General features: G+C 43.6%; 1 protein-coding gene across 1 annotated transcript in view; it reads left to right on the top strand.

Annotated features, from left to right (window-relative positions):
- The window catches only part of KIF5C (kinesin family member 5C), a gene marked incomplete at both ends in the record, with an annotated part of 148,851 nt that overhangs the window by 68,802 nt on the left and 55,426 nt on the right, over positions 1-24,623 (top strand). Inside the window, 7 exons of the mRNA XM_082658878.1 lie at positions 2,384-2,488; positions 7,713-7,761; positions 8,029-8,084; positions 8,969-9,056; positions 13,636-13,760; positions 16,417-16,521; positions 16,892-17,040. Coding sequence (XP_082515004.1) covers positions 2,384-2,488; positions 7,713-7,761; positions 8,029-8,084; positions 8,969-9,056; positions 13,636-13,760; positions 16,417-16,521; positions 16,892-17,040 — 677 coding nt within the window. The remainder of the gene's footprint in view (positions 1-2,383; positions 2,489-7,712; positions 7,762-8,028; positions 8,085-8,968; positions 9,057-13,635; positions 13,761-16,416; positions 16,522-16,891; positions 17,041-24,623) is intronic.

Below are 24,623 nucleotides of genomic sequence, written 5' to 3'. Positions count from 1 at the left end.
ATTCTTACCCTGCCAAAGGCAAACAAGGGTTGTCGATACTTGTGTGCACCCAGAATCAATTGGAAGATAAATCGTTGAAAGGGAAAGCATCTAGGGAAACAGATTTGAGTCAGTTATAAATGATTTTTGGATTATTGATCATTCTTCTTTGGCTGTGGGCCACTGAAGAGAAGCTAAAGGATTATGATGAATTATTAAAGAGCTCTGGGTGGCAGCGTGGAGGGCACTCTTTGGACCCTCTTGAGTCAGATTGGCCCAGTGGTGTCGCATTTGACTGTGTTTTCACTGTAGGTACCATTTCTGCCAGCAAATTCTATAGTCCAGAGCAGGTGGGGTCCAATATTTGATTTGTTACATGTTTAATGATGGTGCAGGAGACCATCATAAAACATAAAACAAAAGGCCATCATAAAACGAAGCCAGTGATTTGGTTTTGTTTTCATTAGATATGTTTCCACCCCAAACCATTAATATATATGTTTTCAGACTCTTCAAGTCAAGTAAACCCCAGCAACTTCTTGAGAAAATGTATCATGAGCTGAATAATAACATTTATTGTCACTAAGTACATTATATATACTGTTTAAGTTATTATTTATTTATTTTTTTATTTGTTTTGCGATACGCGGGCCTCTCACTGTTGTGGCCTCTCCCGTTGCGGAGCACAGGCTCCGGACGCGCAGGCTCAGCGGCCATGGCTCACGGGCCTAGCTGCTCCACGGCATGTGGGATCCTCCCGGACCAGGGCACGAACCCGTGTCCCCTGCATTGGCAGGCAGACTCTCAACCACTGCGCCACCAGGGAAGCCCTGTTTAATTTAAATTCTACAGTAATTTCTATGTAGTAGATACTATACCAAGTATCATAAGCAGTGGGAGGAAATACATATGCACTGGCCACCCTGCCTTTAGGGAGTGTAGAAACACATCAAATGATTTAGGGTCCTTAGCAGATGGGGCATTCCAGAAGAGTACCTGTTTTCCGAGTAAGAGCCAGAGGCCAGATGTGTCTGAATTCGGCTTTTCTCTTGCTTTGAACAGAGTAGAAGGTCGGGAATCAGGTGCGTGAAGGAGGACTCATAATGGAAAGTGCTTTGTGGCCTGTAGTCAGTGCCAGGGTTCATGCAACTTCTTGCTTTTGGTAACTCAAATGTTGGCTCGGAAGTCATCTTGTTAGAGAAGCACCAGGCAGTGAACCTCTGAAAGAAAGAAAGGACTTAATTGAGGAAGACAAAGCAGATCTTGCAGGTATTGGGCAGATTTTGAACAAAGATGTATGCGTCAAAGTTGTAAAGGCTGTTGAGCATCCCTGGAAAACTAAAGAGCAGACTGGCTTTGCTTCCAGTTCCGTTTCTTCCTAGAGTTTTAGAACTTCTCAAAGGCATGTGTGATTCTCTGGGAAGACAGTTGCTGGCAATCCCTTTAGACGTGTGTTTGTCTGCCGACGGGTTGTTTAACCCGTGATAGAACTTTTCAGTGTTCCTTTGGTGTGGGCATGAAGAAGGCTCTCTGGGAGGTGTGCACCGAGGTCCTTGCTAAGTCTGTTGCTTGAAACACTTCTAGAAATCTTCTTTAGGAATTGCTTTCAGGTCCTATGCTGTCTCTTTTTGAAACTCTTCAGAGGTGGCAAATTCTGGATCTTGAAAATGGATTTAGTGATAGTCCAAATAACAGAAACATTCACCTATCCATCCACACCTTAGGTAAAATGAATAGAAGTGGAAAAAGGCCAGGAAAGAATAAGAGAATATTTTATAAGCAGATTTATGTATTAGAAACAGTCAAAACTTATTTGGAACAGTTTGGGCTGGGAATTACAGATTTTAAAAAGAAATCGATAAAATGGATTTTCTTGATTGGTGTGTCAAGTGCTACTGAAGATATTTCCAGAATAAGTTTCTTAGAAATTTTTGAGCAACGATGATGTGAATGAAACTGTTATCTATCAGCTCGCAAGGTGATTTCATTAAGGCAGATTAACTTGGATTTGCAGGTTCTGGTCAGTTTGTAAAATTTCCGAAACACAGCCCACATTTAGTATGTTACAGTCACACACGTAACCTCATTCTTTCTCCCTTTCCCTCCTTCCTACCCACACGCTCACCCACATACACACTGATCTGCTGCCCGCAGTGACAGCACAAGGGGATATTGGGGGCCTTCAAGGCCAGCAGGACATGCTCTCCCCTGCCTGGTTGAGTTACCCCGCTAACGGTCGGTCTGTTGGCAGGTCGGGTAGATCTCCTAGGGAGCAGGCAGTCCTGCGTGGTGCTCCCTGTTCCACAGAGTCCTGTTTAAGAAGCCCAGGTTCGGTCCCTTCTCTCCCTCTCACATGTCGCCCAGCATTCTTTAGCTCCCTGTGTTTGTCTTTTTCACTCACTAGGGGAAGCTACACGACCCTCAACTCATGGGCATCATCCCAAGGATTGCACATGACATCTTTGACCACATCTATTCCATGGACGAGAACCTGGAGTTCCACATCAAGGTAAGTGCTATTATTGGGTCCCAAGAGAAGAAACTGAGTCCCAGATCGTGTTTCTTTGCTTTTCTCTTTTATGTATACATAGAAGATTTTATCTAATTTAAATGACATCCCTGTGATCAGCAGAACCATATTTATTAGTTAATGACTCAGGCTAATACTGAGGAAATACTGAGATAAAGTCAAAGCCCTTTTTAGGATGGAATCATCTTGGTAGTTGTCTGAATTCTACCCTTTACCCTGTGGATTTCTGTAGATCTGACTGGCCTGTGTCCATGATTGGGTGAGGACAGCATTTCCCAAAGTGTGTTCCATGGAATACAATCCCTCATATTATTACTCAGTGGGCTGCAATGGAAAAGGCGTATGTGGTCAAATTAGCTGGGAAAATGCTTTGTTGAACAATGTTAAACTTACCCCAAGCTTAAATATGCTAACGTGTAATGCAGTTCTGCAAAGTGGACGTGTACTGTATTATATTTCCTATCTTATTTGACTGTGGACATACTTTACCCTCCTTGGAGGATGACAGACTAGTATCTTGAGGAGCGCTTTCTGAGAAATGTTAGGAAAGGGAATTCTTTTCCTCCTTGTTTTTGTTTTTCAAACCTACGTTCTGGCTTAAATTTGAATTGAAAGAGAGATTTCTACTCTCAACTATAGCTGTGAATTCATAACATTTGGTAGAAGGGGTATATTCATTGGAACGCCTTTGTTTGCAAGTGACTGAAAGCTACTTGTTTAAGCAAATAGAGGAAGTTGTTATAAGATACAGAATCTGACAGCAGGCATGGGGGCGGGGAGTTGTGGAGAAGTAAGAAATCCAGGCTCTGCTTTTCCTTTTTTTTTTTTAACTTAAAAAAAATTGCGATATACCATAAATTTAACCTTTTTAAAGTGTACAGTTTGATGGTTTTTAGGATATCTTCAAAATTGTACAACCATGATCACTATTTACTTCCAGAACATTTTCATTACCCCCAAAAGTAACTCCATCTCCATCACAGTCCCCACGTTTCTTAATTTCTTTAATCCCCACCCTCTTGCTTAATTTCTTTCCCTTGTTCCAGACCATCTTTCTCTTTTCTGTGTATGGGAAAGAGGGTGCATGGCAGCTCCTGCTCTACATTCCCTTATTTCCAATTCATCATTCCCCTGGGGAGGGGCCCATTGGCCCAGCCTCCAGTAGGTACCCCCTGCCCCCAGCTCCGATCAGCTGTGTCCAGGATGCACGTGGCTGATAGGGTCCCTGCCACAGTGACTGGGGACGGGGTTGACAAGGAGGTGGAGGAGAAAGGGGCAGTTAGCAGACTTGGAGGTGAGCAGATCAACCAAGAGGCTGCTCATCCTTGAAGGCTGGGACCCAGGTGCCTAGGCCCATCATTTTAGAGGTGAGAAACTGAAGTTCATGAATATAGAGCCAGATGGCCAGAGTGACATATCAAGTCCTCGGCAGAGTTGAGATTTATTGACTTAATTAATTTATTTATTTTTGGCTGCGTTGGGTCTTCGTTGCTACGCGTGGGCTGTCTCTAGTTGTGGTGAGCGGGGGCTACTCTTCGTTGGGGTGCGCGGGCTTCTCACTGCAGTGGCTTCTCTTGTTGCAGAGCACGGGCTCTAAGCGCACGGGCTTCAGTAGTTGTGGCACGCGGGCTCTAGAGCGCAGGCTCAGTAGTTGTGGCACGTGGGCTGAGTTGCTCTGTGGCATGTGGGATCTTCCCGGACCAGGGCTTGAACCCGTGTCCCCTGCATTGGCAGGCGGTTTCTTAACCACTGCGCCACCAGGGAAGCCCCAGAGTTGAGATTTAGATTCTTGATCTGACCAACCCCACATGCAGTACCTATTCCATTATATTAAATTTCCACCTCTACTTATTCCTGCTGTGTACCTTCCCCAAATTATATTTAAACAAGTCAGAAACTGTTTGCCCAATTATAAAGTACATCCGGCAAATCTTTTTCTTTACAGCTCCTTTTGTTGGCTGAAGCCAGCTTCTCCTCCTTGCTAGAGTTTTTTATATCTGAGGGTACAGACACTTGTTGCTTTGATGGGATCAAGATTTGGGAGCTTAGTGCATCTTTAAGGCTGTTTGCATTTAAATACCTTAAACCACTATAGGGCTCTTATGGGATAATCCTGGAGTAAGATGTTAAACCAATTATCGCCCTCAAAATAAGGTCTCATATTAGAATCTTATTAAGATAAAAATAGCCCCAGCATGAAGGGGAAGGAGAGGAGGAAGAACACTCACGTCTAGGGCTGAATTTTACAGTCCAGCTTCCTGTCCTGCATTTGTAGTTAGGCTGTCTTATTTCACAAATAATAATTCTAAATGAGCAGGTTCGTTATTGACTGCTTCTTATTTTGAACTGAGTAGTGACAGGCTTAATCAAGAAAAAGAGGCTTGATTAAGGCAATATTGAAAATCTCTTCCTTAAAGTGAGTCCCACAGAGGTTTTATTTATTTATTTATTTTTACATCTTTATTGGAGTTTAATTGCTTTACAATGTTGTGTTAGTTTCTGCTGTATAACAAAGTGAATCAGCTATACATATACATATATCCCCACATCCCCTCCTTCTTGAACCTCCCTCCCACCCTCCCTATCCCACCCCTCTAGGTGGTCTCAAAGCACCGAGCTGATCTCCCTGTGCTATGCGGCTGCTTCCCACTAGCTATCTATTTTACGTTTGGTAGTGTATATATGTCCATGCCACTCTCTCACTTCGTCCCAGCTTACCCTTTCCCCTGCCCTTCCCCCTGTGCTGCCCCGCCTCCCACCGCCCTGCCGTGTTCTCAGGTCCATTCTCTATGTCTGCGTCTTTATTCCTGTCCTGCCCTTAGGTTCTTCATAACCATTTTTTTTTTAAGGTTCCATATATATGTGTTAGCACACAGTATTTGTTTTTCTCTTTCTGACTTACTTCTCTCTGTATGACAATCTCTAGGTCCATCCACCTCAATACAAATAACTCAATTTCATTCCTTTTTATGGCTGAGTAATATTCCATTGTATATATGTGCCACATCTTCTTTATCCATTCATCTGTCGATGGACACTTAGGTTGCTTCCATGTCCTGGCTATTGTAAATAGAGCTGCAATGAACACTGTGGTACATGACTCTTTGAACTATGGTTTTCTCAGGGTATATGCCCCGGGAGTGGGATTGCTGGGTTATATGGTGGCTCTATTTTTAGATTTTTAAGGAACCTCCATACTGTTCTCTATAGTGGCTGTATCAATTTACGTTCCCACCAACAGTGCAAGAGGGTTCCCTTTTCTCCACACCCTCTCCAGCATTTATTGTTTGTAGATTGTTTGATGATGGCCATTCTGACCGGTCTCACAGAGGTTTTAAACATTATTTCTGAACATGCTTTCTCCTAGTGCCAAACAATGATTATTTATTTTTCTTCCATCTGGTTTTACAAAGTACTTGAGGTGACAAAAATAAAAAAATTCAACCCCCCACCCCAAAGCAGCCACTATCTGCTATGGTAAAAAGAAACTAATAAATCAGGATTCTCTTTCTACTTATATTAAATGAACAAGATTCTAATTGCCAGATTTCCTAATATCTAGTTCACAACCAGTCTTTGGATGTCATTAATTTTCTCTGTAACCTATGGAAATAAGGGCACAAGCTTAAGATCTCAAAGATAACAGAAAAGTCTTAATGAAGACCAGACAATTCTGAAATACATAGAATGGGTTGGAACCAGGGTTGAGTGGGCTGCAGAAGGGCTGGGTTAGAAATGTCTAAGGTTAGAGGCCAAGCAGACCCTAGGATTCCAGCCACAGGGAGAGGTTTCCAGAGCAGTAGGTCTTTCAAAGGTCAGGTAGTTGTATCTATGACAGAGAGGGTCAGTGACAGGGCTGTTTGACAGACATTCAAGCAGTCAGAGGTTGTTAGGGAGAGGACGCTCAGCTACAGATTCCAGGGTTTGAAGCCAGGACCCCAGGTCTCAGAGAAACGAGGCATCAGGAGGTTCCAGGCTGAGACACGGACAAAAGATAATGAACCAGGGCTGAGCTGGGTTGGGACTAGTGCTGGTTAGGGAGTGTTCACTTTCCCCTGCCTCGAGGCAGGACTGGTCCAGAGCTGGGATGTAGGGGTGAGATTTCACAGGTAGAGTTACATCCCAACTTTACAACTACTTTTCAACTTTTAAAACACCTTTTTGGCTCAATCCTCTGTTTAGATTTCAAAAAAAAAAAAAAATCCATGAACTTGAAGGAGAGGACAGTTGATCTGGTCTGCAGAAGGCAAGTGTAGACAGTACAGAATCCTAGAGGGAATTTTGATATCATCACGTCGAATGGCTTCATTTGACAGATGGGAACATTGAGGTCTAGGGTCTTGGTTACTTGTGCATTAAATCTCCAAGGTCACGTATCCAGTTAAAGTTGTTCTCAGATATCAGCCTGAGATAAGATAAGAATCACCTGGGGAGTTTAGAAGCCGATTCCTAAATCTTATTGGAGATTCTGATTCAGGAGGATTGCAGGAGGGTTCAGGGCAATTTAAACAGACGCTATGGGAGATGCTGATATAGGCAGTGCTGGGACTGAAGTTTGAGAATAACTAATTGGAAGGCGTCCTTTCCCTCTCACAGTCTAGTTGTGTTTCATTAAATTGCATTTTGTTCAGATCCTTCCTGGACTCCCCAAAGCTGTCCACTATCACCAGCTCTCTCCCTGTTACTGTTCTGTAGTTCCAAGCAAACTGCCCTTATCCCCCTCCCCACCTTCTTCATGTGAATGTTTGGAACATGCTCCCTCCCTGGTCTGAAGCGGCTGTTAATGTCATGCCTGAGGTGAGGTCTACTGATCTTTGACAGTTACTTGCAAAGGACATGTTCTGTTCTTGCTGTTGTCATACCTAGAAGTTTGCTTGGTGCTCATCTAAGGTGAAAAGGTAGAGTTCTCCTATAAGGCTGTCTAGCACAGGATGTAAATAACACCTGACTGGAAGTGAAGGCAACTCTGATGTGGGGATGGAGAGTGGCCCATTGAGCAGGGACTTGTAGAGCAAGCTGACAAGCAGGAAATAGGAGGCCAGGGGAGTGGGCTGGGGCTCCGCCCTCTAGACTCTGAATCTTCACTTTGTAGAGCTCTTCTCACTCTTCGTGGCATAACAAAAAGCTTTTACGAGTTCTAATAATGATGTTTTTGAAATACAGGGTGGCATTTCTGTTTCAAAATCAATTTGTTTTTAATCAGGTTTCCTATTTTGAAATCTACCTGGACAAAATCAGGGACTTACTCGATGGTGAGTAACCCGAATTCTTGTCTTTTATTTGTTCTGTAACTGAAGTCCAGAAAGGTTGGCATGATGTACAGCACTTCTGCTTAAGGAATTTATAGAGATGTTCTGTTGCCTTCAGGCTATCTGCTTATTCTCAGCCAAAGCTTTAACTTGAGTCATTGCAAAGTGATTAGATTTACCTGTCTTCTGTAACAATTTCTATTTTTTCTCCAATACAGGGTCTTTAACTTTTGTTTTCTTCTTTGCATGTCATCATTATCATCTCTGTAGTATCCAAGACAAACTTGGCTGTTCATGAAGATAAAAACAGAGTCCCGTACGTAAAGGTATGAGGAAAACTTGATTGATGATGCAATTGATTTCCCTCCAGTCACTGTCATAATTATTACATAAGATGCCCAGAATATTACCTTATAAACTGCATATAGATATTTAATCATGTTCCTTATATTTAATATTCATCTGGTTAAAAAAACTGACTTTTAATTTCTTCAGTTGTTTCTATGTAAGTTTATCACAGATGTCAAATCACATGAGGTAAGAACTGGAGAACTGAACATTATTCACCTTTAAAGAGGCTTTGGTATTGAGTACGGTTGTTCATACTTTGCACTTAGGAGAAACCTGTCATAGCACTATGTCTACAACTTCAGTATCTAATTAAAGTTGGTGGCTAGATTGAAAGGCAAAGCAAGATTTCATCCATTTCTTTTTCCGTCATTGGTTTCCTTCTTTATTTTCTGTCTCCACTGCTGATGATTATGGATATGTACCTAAAGTCTGGCATTTATTTTGTGGTTTACTTCTGGGTTTCCTAGCGTTTGCTCGGACTTTTTTTTTTTTTGCGGTACGTGGGCCTCTCACTGTTGTGGCCTCTCCCGTTGCGGAGCACAGGACGTGCAGGCTCAGCGGCCATGGCTCACGGGCCCAGCCGCTCCGCGGCATGTGGGATCCTCCCGGACCGGGGCACGAACGCGTGTCCCCTGCATCGGCAGGCAGACTCTCAAACACTGCGCCACCAGGGAAGCCCCAGACTTCTTTTTAATGTACACTTGCAAGCCCTAGGCGAGGAGGAAAAGTTGTTGGGTCGACAGTGCAGCCTTTCTCTGGATTGGCAGCTCTAGAAGAGAAGTGGGAAAATGTTTAGCTGTTTCAAAGTCATGTTGCTTTTCAGTTTTTCCATGACCAACCTGATCTGGCTGTCTTGCAGGGGTGCACCGAGCGGTTTGTGTCAAGCCCCGAGGAGGTCATGGACGTGATAGATGAAGGCAAAGCAAACCGCCACGTGGCTGTAACGAGTAAGCCTGGGGTGGTGTTCCCTCCCCTCTAACTTAGGACACAGATGTCTGCCTACCAACCAGGTTGGGTGGGGGTAATGAGGTCCAAGTGGAATAATGCAGGGGAAGGCGGTTGTAAAGCAGTGACAGGCACTCAGAACACAGGGTTGTAAGCAATACCAGCAGGCCTGGGCAGGTCCTGGGAAACAGCGCCTCCTGCTGTCCAGGGGCCTGTTGGAAATGTCGGGTGACACTCACTGACTGGGCCCTGGTAACAGCCTAAGCCTGAAAACTGGGGTAAACAACCAACCAACCAACTAAAGGGGGAAGAAAGTAAGCTTCTAAGTTCATTTATTTTAACTATGTTCTTGTTTAAAAACATCCAAACCAACAGATTCTATAGGCCAGTCACACGCATGGAAAGAAACCATGTTAGATTTCTGCACTTTGTAAACAAGGAAAAGAAAGCCATGGAGGAACGGGAGCTTGACTGTAAACTTTGTGATGCCTTGTTGGTAACAAACATAGTCAGGTCAGCTGGTTTACCTTGCGATGCCTTCCTCGGCCTGTCTCAGGGAAGCAGGTCAGGTGGTGGTTAGAGCAGCAGAGTTTCCATGAAAAGATGGGGGCTGTCTGTCTTATTCAGATGAGATGTGCACAGATGAGAGTGAGTTCATGTGAAGAGGACTTGAAAGAATGAAGGATTTCTAACTTTTTTTTTTAAATATTTATTTATTTGGCTGTGCCGGGTCTTAGTTGTGGCAGGTGAGATCTTTTAGTTGCGGCATGCAGGCTCTCAGTTGCGGCACTCAGGATCTAGTTCCCTGACCAGGGATCGAACCCAGGCCCCCTGCAATGGGAGCACGGAGTCTTAGCCACTGGACCACCAGGGAAGTCTCTGAAGGATTTCTAGCTTTGAAGAGAGAAAAATATCTGGGGAGGGCATATGGGCAATGCAGTGTTTCTTAACATATTCTTCATAATATCTTCAAGGTGCTGACATTAAGAAAGAGAGTCAGCTTGCTTTGTTTGATCTGAATGAGTAGACCACCCAGAATTGTTGAAGCTACATGGAGGCAGATTTTAACCTATCACAAGAAGAACTCTAGTCCTTAATGCTGCCCCAAGTAAAGCCTACCTGGAGAGGTAGTGAGTTACCCGCATTGTGTAGAAGAGATTCAAGCTGTGCTTGGTTGACTGGTGCTATGATCCTTTGATCCAGAACTGTAATTCTCAACTGTTTCCCTACCCCCACAAATGTATCAGATGATATTCCTATACATGGCAAGTTTCATAGGTGAGCCTAGACCTGTATACAGTGTAGGTTAAGCTCTACTTCTTTCTCTTCTGCTTATACACATATAGGAAAGAATGTAAGACTGATATTCTTATACTAATAGCATCTCTCATTTGTAAAGAAGTTTTTCACTGTTTCTTAAGTTATTGTTAGTTATGAATTATTCATGACATACCTGACAGTCCTTCTTGGCCCCCTGGTTCAGAACTGTTGGTCCAGAACATTACTATTTTTCTTATCATTCTGGTAAGTTGTTGTTTTTTTTATTTTGTTACATTATGCATAACATAAAATTTACCATTTTAACCACTTTTAAGTGTACAATTTAGTGGCATTAAGTACATTCACAATATTTACAACCATCACCACTTCCTATTTCCAGAATTTTTTTCCCAGAATTTTTAATTATCCCAAAGTGAAACTCCATATCCATTGAATAATAACCCTCCATACTCCCTCCTCCCAACTCCTGGTAACCACCACCCTACTTCCTGTCTCAGTGAATTTGCCAACTCTAGGTACTTCATATAAGTGGAATGAAATAAGTCCTTTTGTGACGTGCATGTTTCACTCAGCATAATGTCCTCAAGATTCATCCATGTAGCATGTGTCAGAATTTCCTTCCTTTTTAAGGCTGAATAGCATTCCATTGTATGCATAGACCACATTTTGTTTTCCATTCATCCACAGATAGACATTGTGTTGCTTCTACCTTTTGGCTATTGTGAGTGATGTTGCTATGAACATGGAAGTATTTATAAATATCTGTTCAAGTTCTTGCTTTCAGTTCTTTTGGGTAAATACCCAGAAGTAGAATTGCTGGATCATACGGTAATTCTCCTTTTAATTTTTTAAGGAACAGCCATACTGTTTTCTATAGCAGGTGCACCATTTTATATTCCCACCAACAGTGTGCAAGAGTTTTAATATCTCCATATCCTTGCCAACACTTCTTATTTTCTGGGTTTTTTTTTTTTCTTTTTAATCATCATCCTAATGGGTGTGAAGTGCTATCTCATTGAGATTTTGATTTGCATTTCCCTAAGGATTAGTGATGTTTAACATTTTTTCATATGCTTATTGGCCGTTTGTGCATCTTCTTTGTAGAAGTGCTATTCAAATCCTTGGCCCATTTTTTTTAAATTGGGTTGTTTGACTTTTTACTGTTGTTTATTTGTAGGAGTTCTTTATATATCCTGGATCTCAATCCCTTATCTGATATATGATGTACAAATATTTTCTATTCTGTGGGTTACCTTTTCACTGTTGATAGTGTCCTTTCACACACAAAAGTTTTTATTTTTTTTTAATTAATTTTTTTTTTTGCGGTACGCAGGCCTCTCACTGTTGTGGCCTCTCCCCTTGTGGAGCACAGGCTTCGGACGCACAGGCTCAGCGGCCATGGCTCACGGGCCCAGCCGCTCTGCGGCATGTGGGATCCTCCTGGACCGGAGCACGAACCCATGTCCCCTGCATCGGCAGGCGGACTCTCAACCACTGTGCCATCAGGGAAGCCCAAAAGTTTTTAATTTTGATGAAGTTAAATTTATCTTTTTTGTTGCTGTTGTTGCTTGTGTTTTTTTGGTGTCATATCCAAGAAATCGTTGCCAAATCTCGTGTCATGAACCTTTTCCCCTATGTTTTCTTCTAAGGTATTATAGTTTTAGTTTTTACATTTAGGTCTTTGGTCCTTTTTGAGTTAACTTTTGTATATGACTTAAAGGAAGAGTCCAACTTCGTTTTTGCACATGGATATCCAGTTTTCAATTTGGTGAAGAGACTGTGCTTTCCCCATTGAATGGTCACTCTTGACACTCGTGTTGAAAATTATTTGACCATATTATGTGAGGGTTTATTTGTAGGCTGTCTATTTCATTGGTCTATATGTCTACCTTTATGACAATACCACACTGTTTTGATTACCATAGCTTTGTAGTAAGTTTTGAAATCAGCAAGTGTGAGACCTTAAACTCTACTCTTTTTAAGGATTGTTTTGGCTATTCAGGGACCTTTGAGATTCATCTGAATTTTAAGATGGACTTTTCTATTTCTGCAAAAAACATCATTGTGATTTTGATAGAGATGGCATTGAATCTGTTGGTAGTATGGACATCTTAATAATATTAAGTCTTTCCAAGAACAAGGATTATCTTTCCATTTATTTGTGTATTCTTTAATTTCTTTTAGCAATATTTTATAGTTTTCAGTGTATGCCTCTCACTTCCTTGGTTAAGTTTATTCCTAAGTATCTTATTCTTTTTGTTCTAATTTTAAATGGAATTGTTTTCTTAATTTCCTTTTTGGATTGTTCATTATTATATATAATGGAACTGATTTTTTTTTTTCTTTTTTTGCGGTACACGGGCCTCTCACTGTTGTGCCCTCTCCCGTTGCGGAGCACAGGCTCTGGACGCGCAGGCTCAGCAGCCATGGCTCACGGGCCCAGCCGCTCCGCGGCATGCGGGATCTTCCCGGACCAGGGCACAAACCCGTGTCCCCTGCATCGGCAGGCGGACTCTCAACCACTGCGCCACCAGGGAAGCCCAATGCAACTGATTTTTATGTATTGCATTTGTATCCTGCAACTTTGCCAAATTCACTAGTTCTAACATTTTTGTGGAATCTTTTAGGATTTTTTCCCACATAATCTGGTTAGATAGTTTTGAGAAATAATTGCTAGTGGGGTTGAGTAAAACAGTCACTGGGGTCTCTGCCTGCCTGGTGAGCAAAGATCGGGGTCCAAGAAGATTTTTATTTTTGGTACTTGGTCCTAATGAAGCATATTTCATCTTTGAGACCTTCTATATGCCTAGCATGGGTTATAGAAGAAATGTATGTCTTGATCCTTCCTTAAGAAAGTCATAATTCTTCCTTAAGAAAGCTTATGATATCACTGATAAGGCAAGGCTTACACACATGAAGAAGATGGAATACATCAGAATGATAAAGGCTGAGGGACTTAAAATGAGGCAGGGGAGGAAGACTTGAGCTCTTCAAGGAGAGAGGTAGGCTGGATTGGGGTGTTGGAGGATGGCAGCTTTAGGCAGAGCTCAAGACTCTGTTTTCTTAAACCACTGACCACGATTTTTAGATTAATTTCTTTGCCACGTGAAAATATTTTAAATCTTCCATTTCTAGAGTGGGCGTTGTTTTGCAGGAGAAATGGTCTCAGGTGATTTTTTAAATTGAGTGGACTTACAAAAAACGGAGCTATTAGGCATGATTTGTTGTGTTTTTTATTGAGATGCTTGCTACCTAAATTTATATGTTCTTTGTAGAGCAGTAAACTGTTTTCCTTTTCAGACATGAATGAACACAGCTCTAGAAGTCACAGTATCTTCCTGATTAATATTAAACAAGAGAATGTAGAGACTGAAAAAAAACTCAGTGGGAAGCTTTATCTAGTTGATTTGGCTGGGAGCGAAAAGGTAATTGGTTCTTTATTTGTATTATCCACAGTTTCCCCGTTATTGGCTTCAGTGTGCAATGGGATAATTTGTATGTCTTTCTATTCCCTGGTTTTAAAGAGCTTTTAAAGTTTCTGATGTTGTGCTAAGATGTTATTAAATTTAACCTTCATTTCTCTGCTCTTTCTTTTCTGGTCCTGAAGTCCCCTATTCATGTCACAGGAGGTGTTTTGAATGCCAACCTGATTTATGCCTAATAGACCCTGATGATGACATGAGGCGAGTGTTGGTGTGAACTTAGCCTGGCAAAGGCAGCGGCACAAATGGTGGAGGGACGTGAACTTCTGAGAACAGGAAAGATCTCTGTGTTTTAACAGATTCAAATAGGCCAGGAAGGGGCTTTGACGCTGGAATGTGGCAGGCCTGCCTCTGCAGGTTTGTTTGCTGATAGAAGATCTGGAAAGTGGGGCTCTCCCTGCCTTCCCGGCTTCTCTCTGCAGGAGGCATGAACTGACCGTGTTCTGTGTGGGCAGCCTCACTCCCTTCAGTCTACGGGGTCTGGAGCCAGTGTTTTAGCCACAAGCCCTGACCCTTCTCTGATTTTGTGAGGATTTTCTTTTGGCATCTGTACCCTTTCCATGCTCTCCCAGGCACTGGCTGAGGCCATACTCCAGACCGAATAGGCTTCCCAGAAACTCCCCTCTGCCCTCCCAGCCTCACTTCCGTAGCACCACCGGAGGCTCCTGCTGCCACACCCCGGCTGGGGGCACTGCCCACCTCGGACAGCATCACAGAGCAAGTCTCTCTGCACAATACCATGTGGCCTCCCTCATCTCTGATGTCGTGCTAACTGTCCCCATTAGGGGACAGTCTCCCAGACTGTCAGTCAGTCTCCTGTCAGTCAGTCTCCCAGACTGTGTCATTGATCCCCACTTACTGCTCCCACCACTGAGTTGCTGGACGCCAAGTTATGACCACTAACATCTGTGTGAGTAATGGCTACTTGGATTGTCCTCCTGTCCGCGTTTGTTCAGCCTTGAGCAGATCACACGTATCCTCCTAGTTGGCAGTCGAAAATCGAACTGGTCCAGGCTTGTAACTTTAAACAGATGCCCACCAGAACGGGAGTAGAGAGCAGCATTGCTCACTTCCAGACCGGCCATTAGCAACTAGCATCTGCTTTGCTGCCGCACCTGTTGTATGGGTCCAGACAAAGCTCCCAGTGACCCCTTCCCTCTTCCCAAGCTTGCCCCCTTTCCCTTTAGAGCACAGAGATGAGTACGTAAGGCCTAAACGCAGCTGAAAAGTGCTTAATGCAGGCAGTTGAGAGTGGAGGCCTGCACAGTGTCAGTGGTTATTACTTATGATATTTATGAGGCATTTTAAAGTTGTGGTCCTGCACGTCATTTCCTGTGCTAACATCTGTTTTGCTTGCTCTAGATGTGTCTGCATGAATGTAGCAGTGTGATCTAGTAGAACAGAGCTCTGGGTCTTAGTCCTGTCTTTCTTAAATGGTGTTCTTCCCTTGGGTGGGCAATTTGACATCCCTGGAGCTCAAAATTTTCTTGTCTGTGAAAGGAAGGTGATTGTACTTGTCTCGCATATTTCGTGGAGCTAAGATGCTCAAGTGTGAAAGCACCTTAAACAACACCTTGTGAATAGACTATTACTATTAATACTTGTGACACAGCAGCTCTGTGATTTCTTCATCTGTAAGCAGGGGACCCACACATGATTTCCAGAGAAATCTTTGAATTTTTCTTTGGGAAAAAATCTCCCCTTGGACATGCATTCATCTCTATCGTTGGGAGTTTCTCCTTTATACAGAATTGAAATCCATCTTCGCACAGTTTAAAATCATTTCCCTGCTTTTCTTTCTTTCTTCAGAGCGCAGCCGCTCCCCGCCGTGTCGTTTGTCCAGTCAGCAGAGCTATGAATCATGTTGAGTTCCCTTTTTTCTAGCATCTGTGAACTGCTTTCTACCTAGAGCAAATGCTGTAAATAGGAAATTACCAGTAATAACACAGCCGAGGAGGAATGGTGCATGGTCCCTCTAACTGCAGAGGAAAAAAGACAAATTCACTATGTAATGTACATTTTCTTGCCTTACATGTCTTGTCGAGTATTTTTCCTTTTGGATGATTGTTCCTTTTTTTTTCTTGCTATGGGAATAAGTAGGGAAGGAGCAGAGAGTCCGGATAACCATCCCTACCACTTCTTGTCCTTTGCTTGAAGTTGGAGCTTGTAATCTACGCTTTCCCAATAGTGCATTCATTGTGGCTGGGACCGTGTTTTCTCTTAATGCTTCCTGGGCATGTAGACTGTGGTTCAGTCTCGCAGGACCCCAGCCTTTCTGTAGCGACAGCACTTTTGGAGCCTGGTGTCCCTGGACAAATGTCCCCTGGGAAGCATCCGCAGCTCTACACTTGAGGCATCTCAGGTGTTCCCCGTAAAACCTAGTTGAGAGGAAAATGACAATAAGAGAGAACAGATCCCCAGCCTCAGGTACAAGGGAAGGTTTTATCACCATGATTCTTACTTACCTTTATTTTCCCCTGCATTCCAGGAGGATTCACGTCAGTCCCTTCCTCCCCGCTTGCCCTCCTGTGAATTGGAATTTTCTCCTCTGTGCTTTTGCTGTCCTGTGCAGCTCACTGTTTTCTCTTCTCTCTGGTAGGTCAGCAAAACTGGTGCCGAGGGAGCTGTTCTCGACGAAGCTAAAAATATCAATAAGTCTTTGTCTGCTCTTGGAAACGTGATCTCTGCCTTGGCAGAAGGGACAGTAAGTGATCCTGTCCCCATCTATTCAATGATATTATGAGAAGTCACCTTTTGAGTTCGTGTACTCTCTTTGCCACACACCCCAGAGATTCATTTGTTTTTGTTCAGAAAGGGACAGGGGGAATCCTGGCTGTGGATGCCCTGCTTGCTGGGAAATCTAACCCATTAAAATGTGTGAATGGTGATGCTAATTTCATATGACCCGGGTGGTCCCAGAATGGGCATTCTAAACTTTGGCAAAATCCAAAGACCAGGCAACAGGTTTTTATTTCACATGTTTCTAAGCCCAGCTCCCATCACTCACTGGCTTGCCTCTGTATTTTCTCTTTGAATGGGCTGTAACAGCCACTATGTTTTCTTTTCCTAAATAGAAAACACACGTGCCATACCGGGACAGCAAGATGACTCGGATTCTTCAGGACTCTCTGGGCGGGAACTGTAGAACCACCATCGTTATTTGCTGTTCTCCCTCGGTGTTCAATGAAGCTGAGACCAAGTCAACGCTAATGTTTGGACAAAGGTGGGCGTGGCCTCTCGTAACCTATGCTCTGAGCTGGGTCTTAGGTGTCAGGAGTGAGCAGTGAGGGGCTAGGGTCAGAGAGGGAACAGAGTAGGGAAGCAAGCAGGCTGTTTAGTAAATTGCATCTAGCAGGTGACCTGTAAACTTGAGACATCATTGATTGAGGCCAAAGGAACAAGTATGTTTTAAAATAATGGGTAGGAATATGCCTATCAAAGGTATGATGTTGAAAAAAACAACTCAAACTTATTATAGATGTGATTGTTGGTTATTCCGTGGAGTGTTACTTTTGTTCGTCATGCAGTTAAGTCTCAGGTTCACAGAATTTCAAGGGTATATAACTCGACTGGTAACTGCCAGTCTTGGTAGTATGATTAGTGGTACCACTACTACCAGTAAGTACTTCCATATTTGGGATCCATTGCAAATTTGCTTGATAGAATAACTGAAACTTAGGTGATTGTAGAGTAGTTGCATAAATATAAAAGGGTGGGGAGAAGAAATACTGATACTTACCCTGGGGGTAGGAGATGCAGCATGTATGCTGAGGAAAGGGGAGGGTGGCCACCCTCTTCTCACCTTCAAAAATGTCCGAAGGAGATTTCCTAGATGTCTGAGAATTTTACGAGGTAGGCAGCAAGGACAGTCAGTAATCCTACAACAGGGCTTCCCTGGTGGCGCAGTGGTTGAGAGTCCACCTGCTGATGCCGGGGACACGGGTTCGGCCCCGGTCTGGGAAGATCCCACATGCCGTGGAGCGGCTGGGCCCGTGAGCCATGGCCGCTGAGCCGCGCGTCCGGAGCCTGTACTCTGCAACAGGAGAGGCCACAGCGGTGAGAGGCCCGCATAACGCAAAAAAAAAAAAAAAAAAGTAATCCTACAACAACATTCATGGGTATGGATTAGTTCATTCCTTCCTTTCTTGATCTTCAGTCATGGTCTGTCAGTTCCAGGTGTTGAGCCCCATCCTCCCTGCAGGGCTGCCTCAGGTGCTAGTTCCCAGAGTGCTGGGGTGCTGTGGCTTGGGACCATCTGAGCATCTTCCATGCTCAATGGGCTGAGCCTGAACCTGAGGTTGGGAGTTGTGGATTCTACTGCTGTCATTCCCTTCAAACAACTGTGTGATCTTTAGACAAGTTACCAGTTCTCTGTGGGCTCCAGCTGCCTTATGCACGGAGCACTCCCTCCGCCTTCCTCCTGGGAGTGTGTTGTGTGGTTATGCCTGAGAAATCGTTTAAGATGCCTAGCGAAAGGCCAGATGGTGGTCGGCATTCTGAATGGGAGATTGTTACGGCTTGTTTAAACTGCATTAAACCCCACTCATTTCCTGAACCCTCAACAGAACATAGAATTACCCAGTCATGGCACCTGTGGGATGTCTAAATAAATAATAATTACACAGAATGGTTGTAGAACTAATATATCTTTTAAATTGGATTTGGGTCCTTTACTTCCTCTCAGATCACTTCCTTGATTAGCACAATGCTTAGGTCAATGGATTGCAGTAGGATAACACCTACTTTTTCTTAAGGGTCACAGAATACCTATAAACCTGTATCTGTTTATGGGAAACGTAGAGGACTGTGGGGATCATCCTGCCTGCCCCACCTTTCCTGGTTTCTTTTTCTGTTCGTTTCTTGTTTTTGCGGTACGCGGGCCTCTCACTGCTGTGGCCTCTCCCGTTGCGGATCACAGGCTCCGGATGCGCAGGCTCGGCGGCCGTGGCTCACAGGCCCAGCTGCTCCGCGGCATGTGGGATCTTCCCGGACCGGGGCACGAACCCGTGTCCCCTGCATCTGCAGGCGGACCCTCAACCACTGCGCCACCAGGGAAACCCACTAGCACTTTTTTAAAGGAACTAGTGTGTGCCAGGCATGTCAAAATCCTCATAGAAATTCTGTCAGGTAGGCATCTCTCCCCTTTGTGCAGAGGATGAAATTGAGGCTTTGGCTCCAAGCCATCCTGCCCCTGAGACCACACAGCCAGTAAATAACTAAATGTGCGGGATGTTATAGGACCGAGACCATATCATTTGACCCACAGCCTCTTCCATGTGGGCTGCTTGATCAGGGACCTTGATGAGCACAGCCCTCTGGGGTCAGTTACTCCAGCTTTGAAGCTAAGCTCTGCTTCTCACCCATTTTTTTCTCTCATTTCCTTCTCTTGGAGCCTGAATCTCCTTGCCTATATGAAGAAATATAATAACACCTACTTCTGATAATTATTGGGAGGATTAAATGAGTTGCTTCAGTTTTTACGTAGCACAAGGGCTGGCACAGAATAAGGTGTCCAGTGATTGCAAGTCCCCCCTTTCCTCCATCTTTCAACAGGCTTGGGAAAGTCATGGTCATGTATGGGACTGGACTGAACGTGACATAATGTACAAGGATATGGGTGTAATATAAGGATCAGGACTGAATGAAGTAGGAGTAGAATTAAAGTTCTGGAATGAATGATTAAAGAAATCCTGCTGAAAAGACTTAAATAGACATTTCTCCAAAAAAGATACACAGATGGCCAACAAACACATGAAAGGATGCTCAACATCACTAATCATTAGAGAAATGCAAATCAAAAGTACAGTGAGGTATCACCTCACACCGGTCAGAATGGCCATCATCAAAATATCTACAGACAATAAATGCTAGAGAGGGTGTGGAGAAAGGGAACCCTTTTGCACTGTTGGTGGGAATGTAAATTGACACAGCCACTATGGAGAACAGATTCCTTAAAAAACTAAAAATAGAACTACCATACAACCCAGCAATCCCACTACTGGGCATATACCCTGAGAAAACCATAATTCAAAAAGAGACGTGTACCACAATGTTCACTGCAGCTCTATTTACAATAGGCAGGACATGGAAGCAACCTAAGTGTCCATCGACAGATGAATGGATCAAAAAGATGTGGCACAGGGCTTCCCTAGTGGCGCAGCGGTTGAGAGTCCGCCTGCTGATGCAGGGGACACGGGTTCGTGCCCCGGTCCGGGAAGACCCCACATGCCGCGGAGTGGCTAGGTCCGTGAGCCATGGCCGCTGAGCCTGCACGTCTGGAGCCTGTGCTCCGCAACGGGAGAGGCCACAGCAGCGAGAGGCCCGCGTACCGCAACAAAAAAAAAAAGAAAGAAAAAAGATGTGGCACATATATACAATAAAAGAAACGAAACTGAGTTATTTGTAGTGAGGTGGATGGACCTAGAGACTGTCATACAGACTGAAGTAAGTCAGAAAGAGAAAAATAAATACCATATTTATGGAATCTATATATAGATATATGTAATCTAAGAAAAAAGAGAAAAGGTACTGATGAACCTAGGGGCAGCACAGGAGTAAAGACGCAGATGTAGAGAATGGACTTGAGGACACAGGGAGGGGGAAGGGTAAGCTGGGACGAAGTGAGAGAGTAGCATTGACATGTATACACTACCAAATGTAAAATAGATAGCTAGTGGGAAGCAGCCGCATAGCACAGGGAGATCAGTTCGGTGCTTTGTGACCACCTAGAGGGGTGGGATAGGGAGGGTGGGAGGGAGACGCAAGAGGGAGTGGATATGGGGATATATGTATACATATAGCTGATTCACTTTGTTATACAGCAGAAACTAATACAACATTGTAAAGCAATTATGCTCCAATAAAGATGTTAAAAAATATAAAAATAAAAAGACCCTTAGTATGCATGTTAAAAAAAAAAAGAAATCCTGCTGATAATTTAGGATTCCAGGAAATAAATAGTATGTCAATTATATTTTCAAATGAAATAGGTTGGTCTGTAATCTTTAGTCAGAGTCATCTGGATACTAGGCTCCATGAAGACAAGGACTAGTTTATTACCAGCCTCTGTTGTCCCAACAAGCACCTAGGACAACTAGGACACCGTAGGTGGTCAGCAGACAAATGTTATCAAAATGAATGAACAGATGAACCTAATGCTTATTATGTAGGAATCCCTAGAACATTAGAGCGGTTGCTGAACTATGACACCATTATGTCCAGAAATTTGGTTGGGTTTCGATCTGGTTTGTTTTCCTGCCCTTAATTAGAAATGTGTGAAATTTTGTTCCCTTTCCTCCATCTTCGAGTTAGTTAATGGATTCTTCAAAGACATCTAACTTCTCTGTGGGGCCAGTACCCGCTTTATTGTTAACTACACACATTGAACCCAATTACACGCAGACATGAGTCTGAACATCAGATTAGACATGGTATCTGATAGCTAATGAGATTAAGCACTATGAACTCAGAAAAGACTGCCGGGCATCTCCCAAATTCAGTATAACGAGTGTTCATGATATTCTTGTTGCAGGGGTGGCCAAACCTAAGGGCAGCATGAAGTTCCTTAGTTCTTGCCACGTGGTTCTTTCAAGGACACAAAGAAAGTCCATGTTTGTTGCTAGGCTATACTGTATCGATGTTCTGAATAAAACAGTAGTAGGTCCTTTGATACAGTAGAAACATGACAGAGTATACAGGTGCCTGAGGGCAGCAGAGAGTCAAAAACCGTCCTCTGTCAGGAAGCTGAACACTTCCTGCTTTAAGGGATGGGGACTCAAATTAGAGCACTTTCACCAATTTTTCTTTTTCATCTGGCTCCCAGAGTTTCATTTCTTAGTCTTTAATTAGTCTTCCAAAGTACTTTTTTTAAAAAAAATACATTTATTTATTTATTTTTAGCTGTGTTGGGTCTTCGTTTCTGTGCGAGGGCTTTCTCTAGTTGCGGCAAGGGGGTCCACTCTTCATCGCAGTGCGCGGGCCTCTCACTATTGCGGCCTCTCTTGTTGCGGAGCACAGGCTCCAGATGCGCAGGCTCAGTAGTTGTGGCTCACGGGCCCAGTTGCTCCGCGGCATGTGGGATCTTCCCAGACCAGGGCTCGAACCCGTGTCCCCTGCATTGGCAGGCAGATTCTCAACCACTGCGCCACCAGGGAAGCCCCCTCTTTTTTTTTTTTTTAAATGAAGTGCTGTCAGGCATACTAAAACCTTTGGAGGAAAGGTAATGCGTTCTTTTTTTTTTTAATCTTAATAAATAAATTTATTTATTTATTTAATTGCAGCATTGGGTCTTCATCGCTGCACTCAGCTTTCTCTAGTTGTGGTGTGCGGGCTTCTCATTGTAGTGGTGTCTCTTGTTGCGGAGCACGGGATCTAGGCACGTGGGCTTCAGTAGTTGTGGCACACGGGCTCAGTGGTTGTGTCTCACGGGCTCTAGAGCACAGGCTCAGTAGTCGTGGTGCACGGGATTAGTTGCTCCGCGGCATGTGGGATCTTCCCGGATCAGGGCTTGAACCTGTATCCCCTGCATTGGCTGGCGGATTCTTAACCACTGCACCACCAGGGAAGTCCCCAAAGTACTTTTATAGCACTATTCAAAAAGGTTATTTTTAAGTTTTAGAAGTGTGGAAATCACCCAGTTAACAATTATCAAATCACCCAGTCATGGAAGCCTATTTAATGTACCTTGATTTGTGATGGTAATGAGGGAAAAGTGAGTCCCCAGGGGCAGACCAATCAGTTTAGAAAAAGCCTGAATCAGCACATTGTTGACACCAAGAGTTTGATTGATCCAGCATGAATAATTCACAGGCTTTATTTATATGTTAAATGTGAAAGGGGAATGGATAGTTTAGGAAAAGTAATATTCTTTTTCCGATATGCACTTTTTGAAAAAAACTTGTGCCATTTCATGCTCAGTTTAACGGCAGCTGGATTAGGCAGAGCCTGGGTGGTGTGTGTGCAAAATGCATGTCCCCAGAGCATAACAAGTTCCCTGCGGGACGAGAGCAAGCACTTTGGCCAAGGGAGATGCTTGGCTGCAGGTTTGACATAGGATGGAGAAAGAATCAAATCACCCCCTGTTGGAGGGCCTGTTGCCAAACACCAATAGGGTTAATTTTTGCTCTTGGAGGAGGAAACGCTGTGGATGACAGTTAGTTTAACCAGATGCCAAATCTTTACCCAAGCTGGTCATTTCTTAATGTTTCTCCAGAGATTAAAATTTTTCAAAAGACAAAATTTAAAGCTTTTAATTTCTCCTTCCCTACATCCCCGACTCATGGGCAGGGAAATGGCCTTACCGGGAAACGGAAAGGTGCTTTGCGGCAGTCATGTGTCCAGAAGAAGGTTAGGTGTTTTATATGGGAACTAGGACCCAGAGCAGATTAGGAGGTGTGATGGTTTTATGTATTAACTTGACTAGGCTGTAGTAGCCAATTATTTAATCAAACACTAACCTAGGTCTGAAATTTTTTTGTGGATACCATCTACCATTAGTTGACTTTAAGTAAAGCACATTATCCTCCATAATAGGGGTGAGGCTCATCCAATCAGATGAAGACGTTAAGAGCAAAAACTGAGGTTTTCTGGAGAAGAAACTGCCTCAAGACTGTAGCATCGATTTCTGCCTGAGTTTCCAGTGAGACAATTTCAATAGATAGATAGATAGATAGATAGATATCCTCTCTGATATATAAGATATCAGATATATAATATCTCTCTCTCTCTCTCCCCCTCCCTCCCTCCCTCCCTCCCTCCCTCTCCCTCCCTCCCTCCCTCCCTCCCTCTCCCTCCCTCCCTCCCTCCCTCCTGTTGGTTCTGTTTCTCTGGAGAACCCTGACTGATAGAGAGGGATGCTGGGCTACCCTCTTCCACCCCACAAGAGATCTCAGTCTCTTTATCTCTCTCTCACGCACACCATTCGCCATGTGGAATCATGCATTACAGATTTATTCTATGCATTGAAGGTGTGGGTTTGTCTAGAGCTCCTTGTTCAAATGCCACTACTATCCTGGAGAGGGAAAGAAAATGCTGAAAACAAGAGATAGGAAGGTACCAAGAGCAAACATCTTCCTGGCTGTTCCAGGGGAGGCCGAGGTAATTTGAAGAAACTCCAACAGTATGTAGTTTCTATATCATTTAGAACTGATCTTGGCCAGAAAGTACAAATATAGGCAATTATTCAGGAAATAGGTGGGGATGGGATTTAACAGGACATAGAGTGATGTGAACCAGTGGTTCTACGACTTCCCCTCTTCAACAAGGGTTTGATTCAGGTGCCAAATAATGGTGACATCACATATGGGGGCTTAATGAAGGTGGTAGAAATGGACACGATCAGTAATCTTGGAAGCCTGGGCATGTGGTTCTGAACAAGTAAATTGCGAGTTCAGTGACAGCGGAACTGAGAGGTGCTGAGGAGGACATAACAGAACACGCGAGGACAGAGGGGTAGAGTCTTCCTCTTGCCATCCTTCAGTGGAATATGTCAGTGTATCCTTTTCTGACGTAACTGTGTTTGTATGGAGATCTAGGTGGAGTACGTACTGTGGCCTCTGCTCTCTGTCTGCTATGCTTGGTCTGCCTTCTCCAAAAATGGTTAACATTCATTAGCTTTGAGATCTTTTAAAAACCGGATCCTGGTTCCCTCCCTATGGGGAGAAGAGATATTATATCTGGTGCAGGCCTAGATCGTATTATTTAAGTGGTGCTTATCTCTCTAAAGAAAGCTGAAACAAAGAAAAACTGCAAAACAGAAACCCTGATCATTGTACCTTTAAGATTTGACTCATTCCTGCTAAGTAGGTC

This window comes from Grampus griseus (assembly GCF_964374135.1).
Source record: "Grampus griseus genome assembly, chromosome: 7".
Lineage (NCBI taxonomy): Eukaryota > Metazoa > Chordata > Mammalia > Artiodactyla > Delphinidae > Grampus > Grampus griseus.
This window is presented reverse-complemented; position numbering and strand designations above follow the sequence as displayed.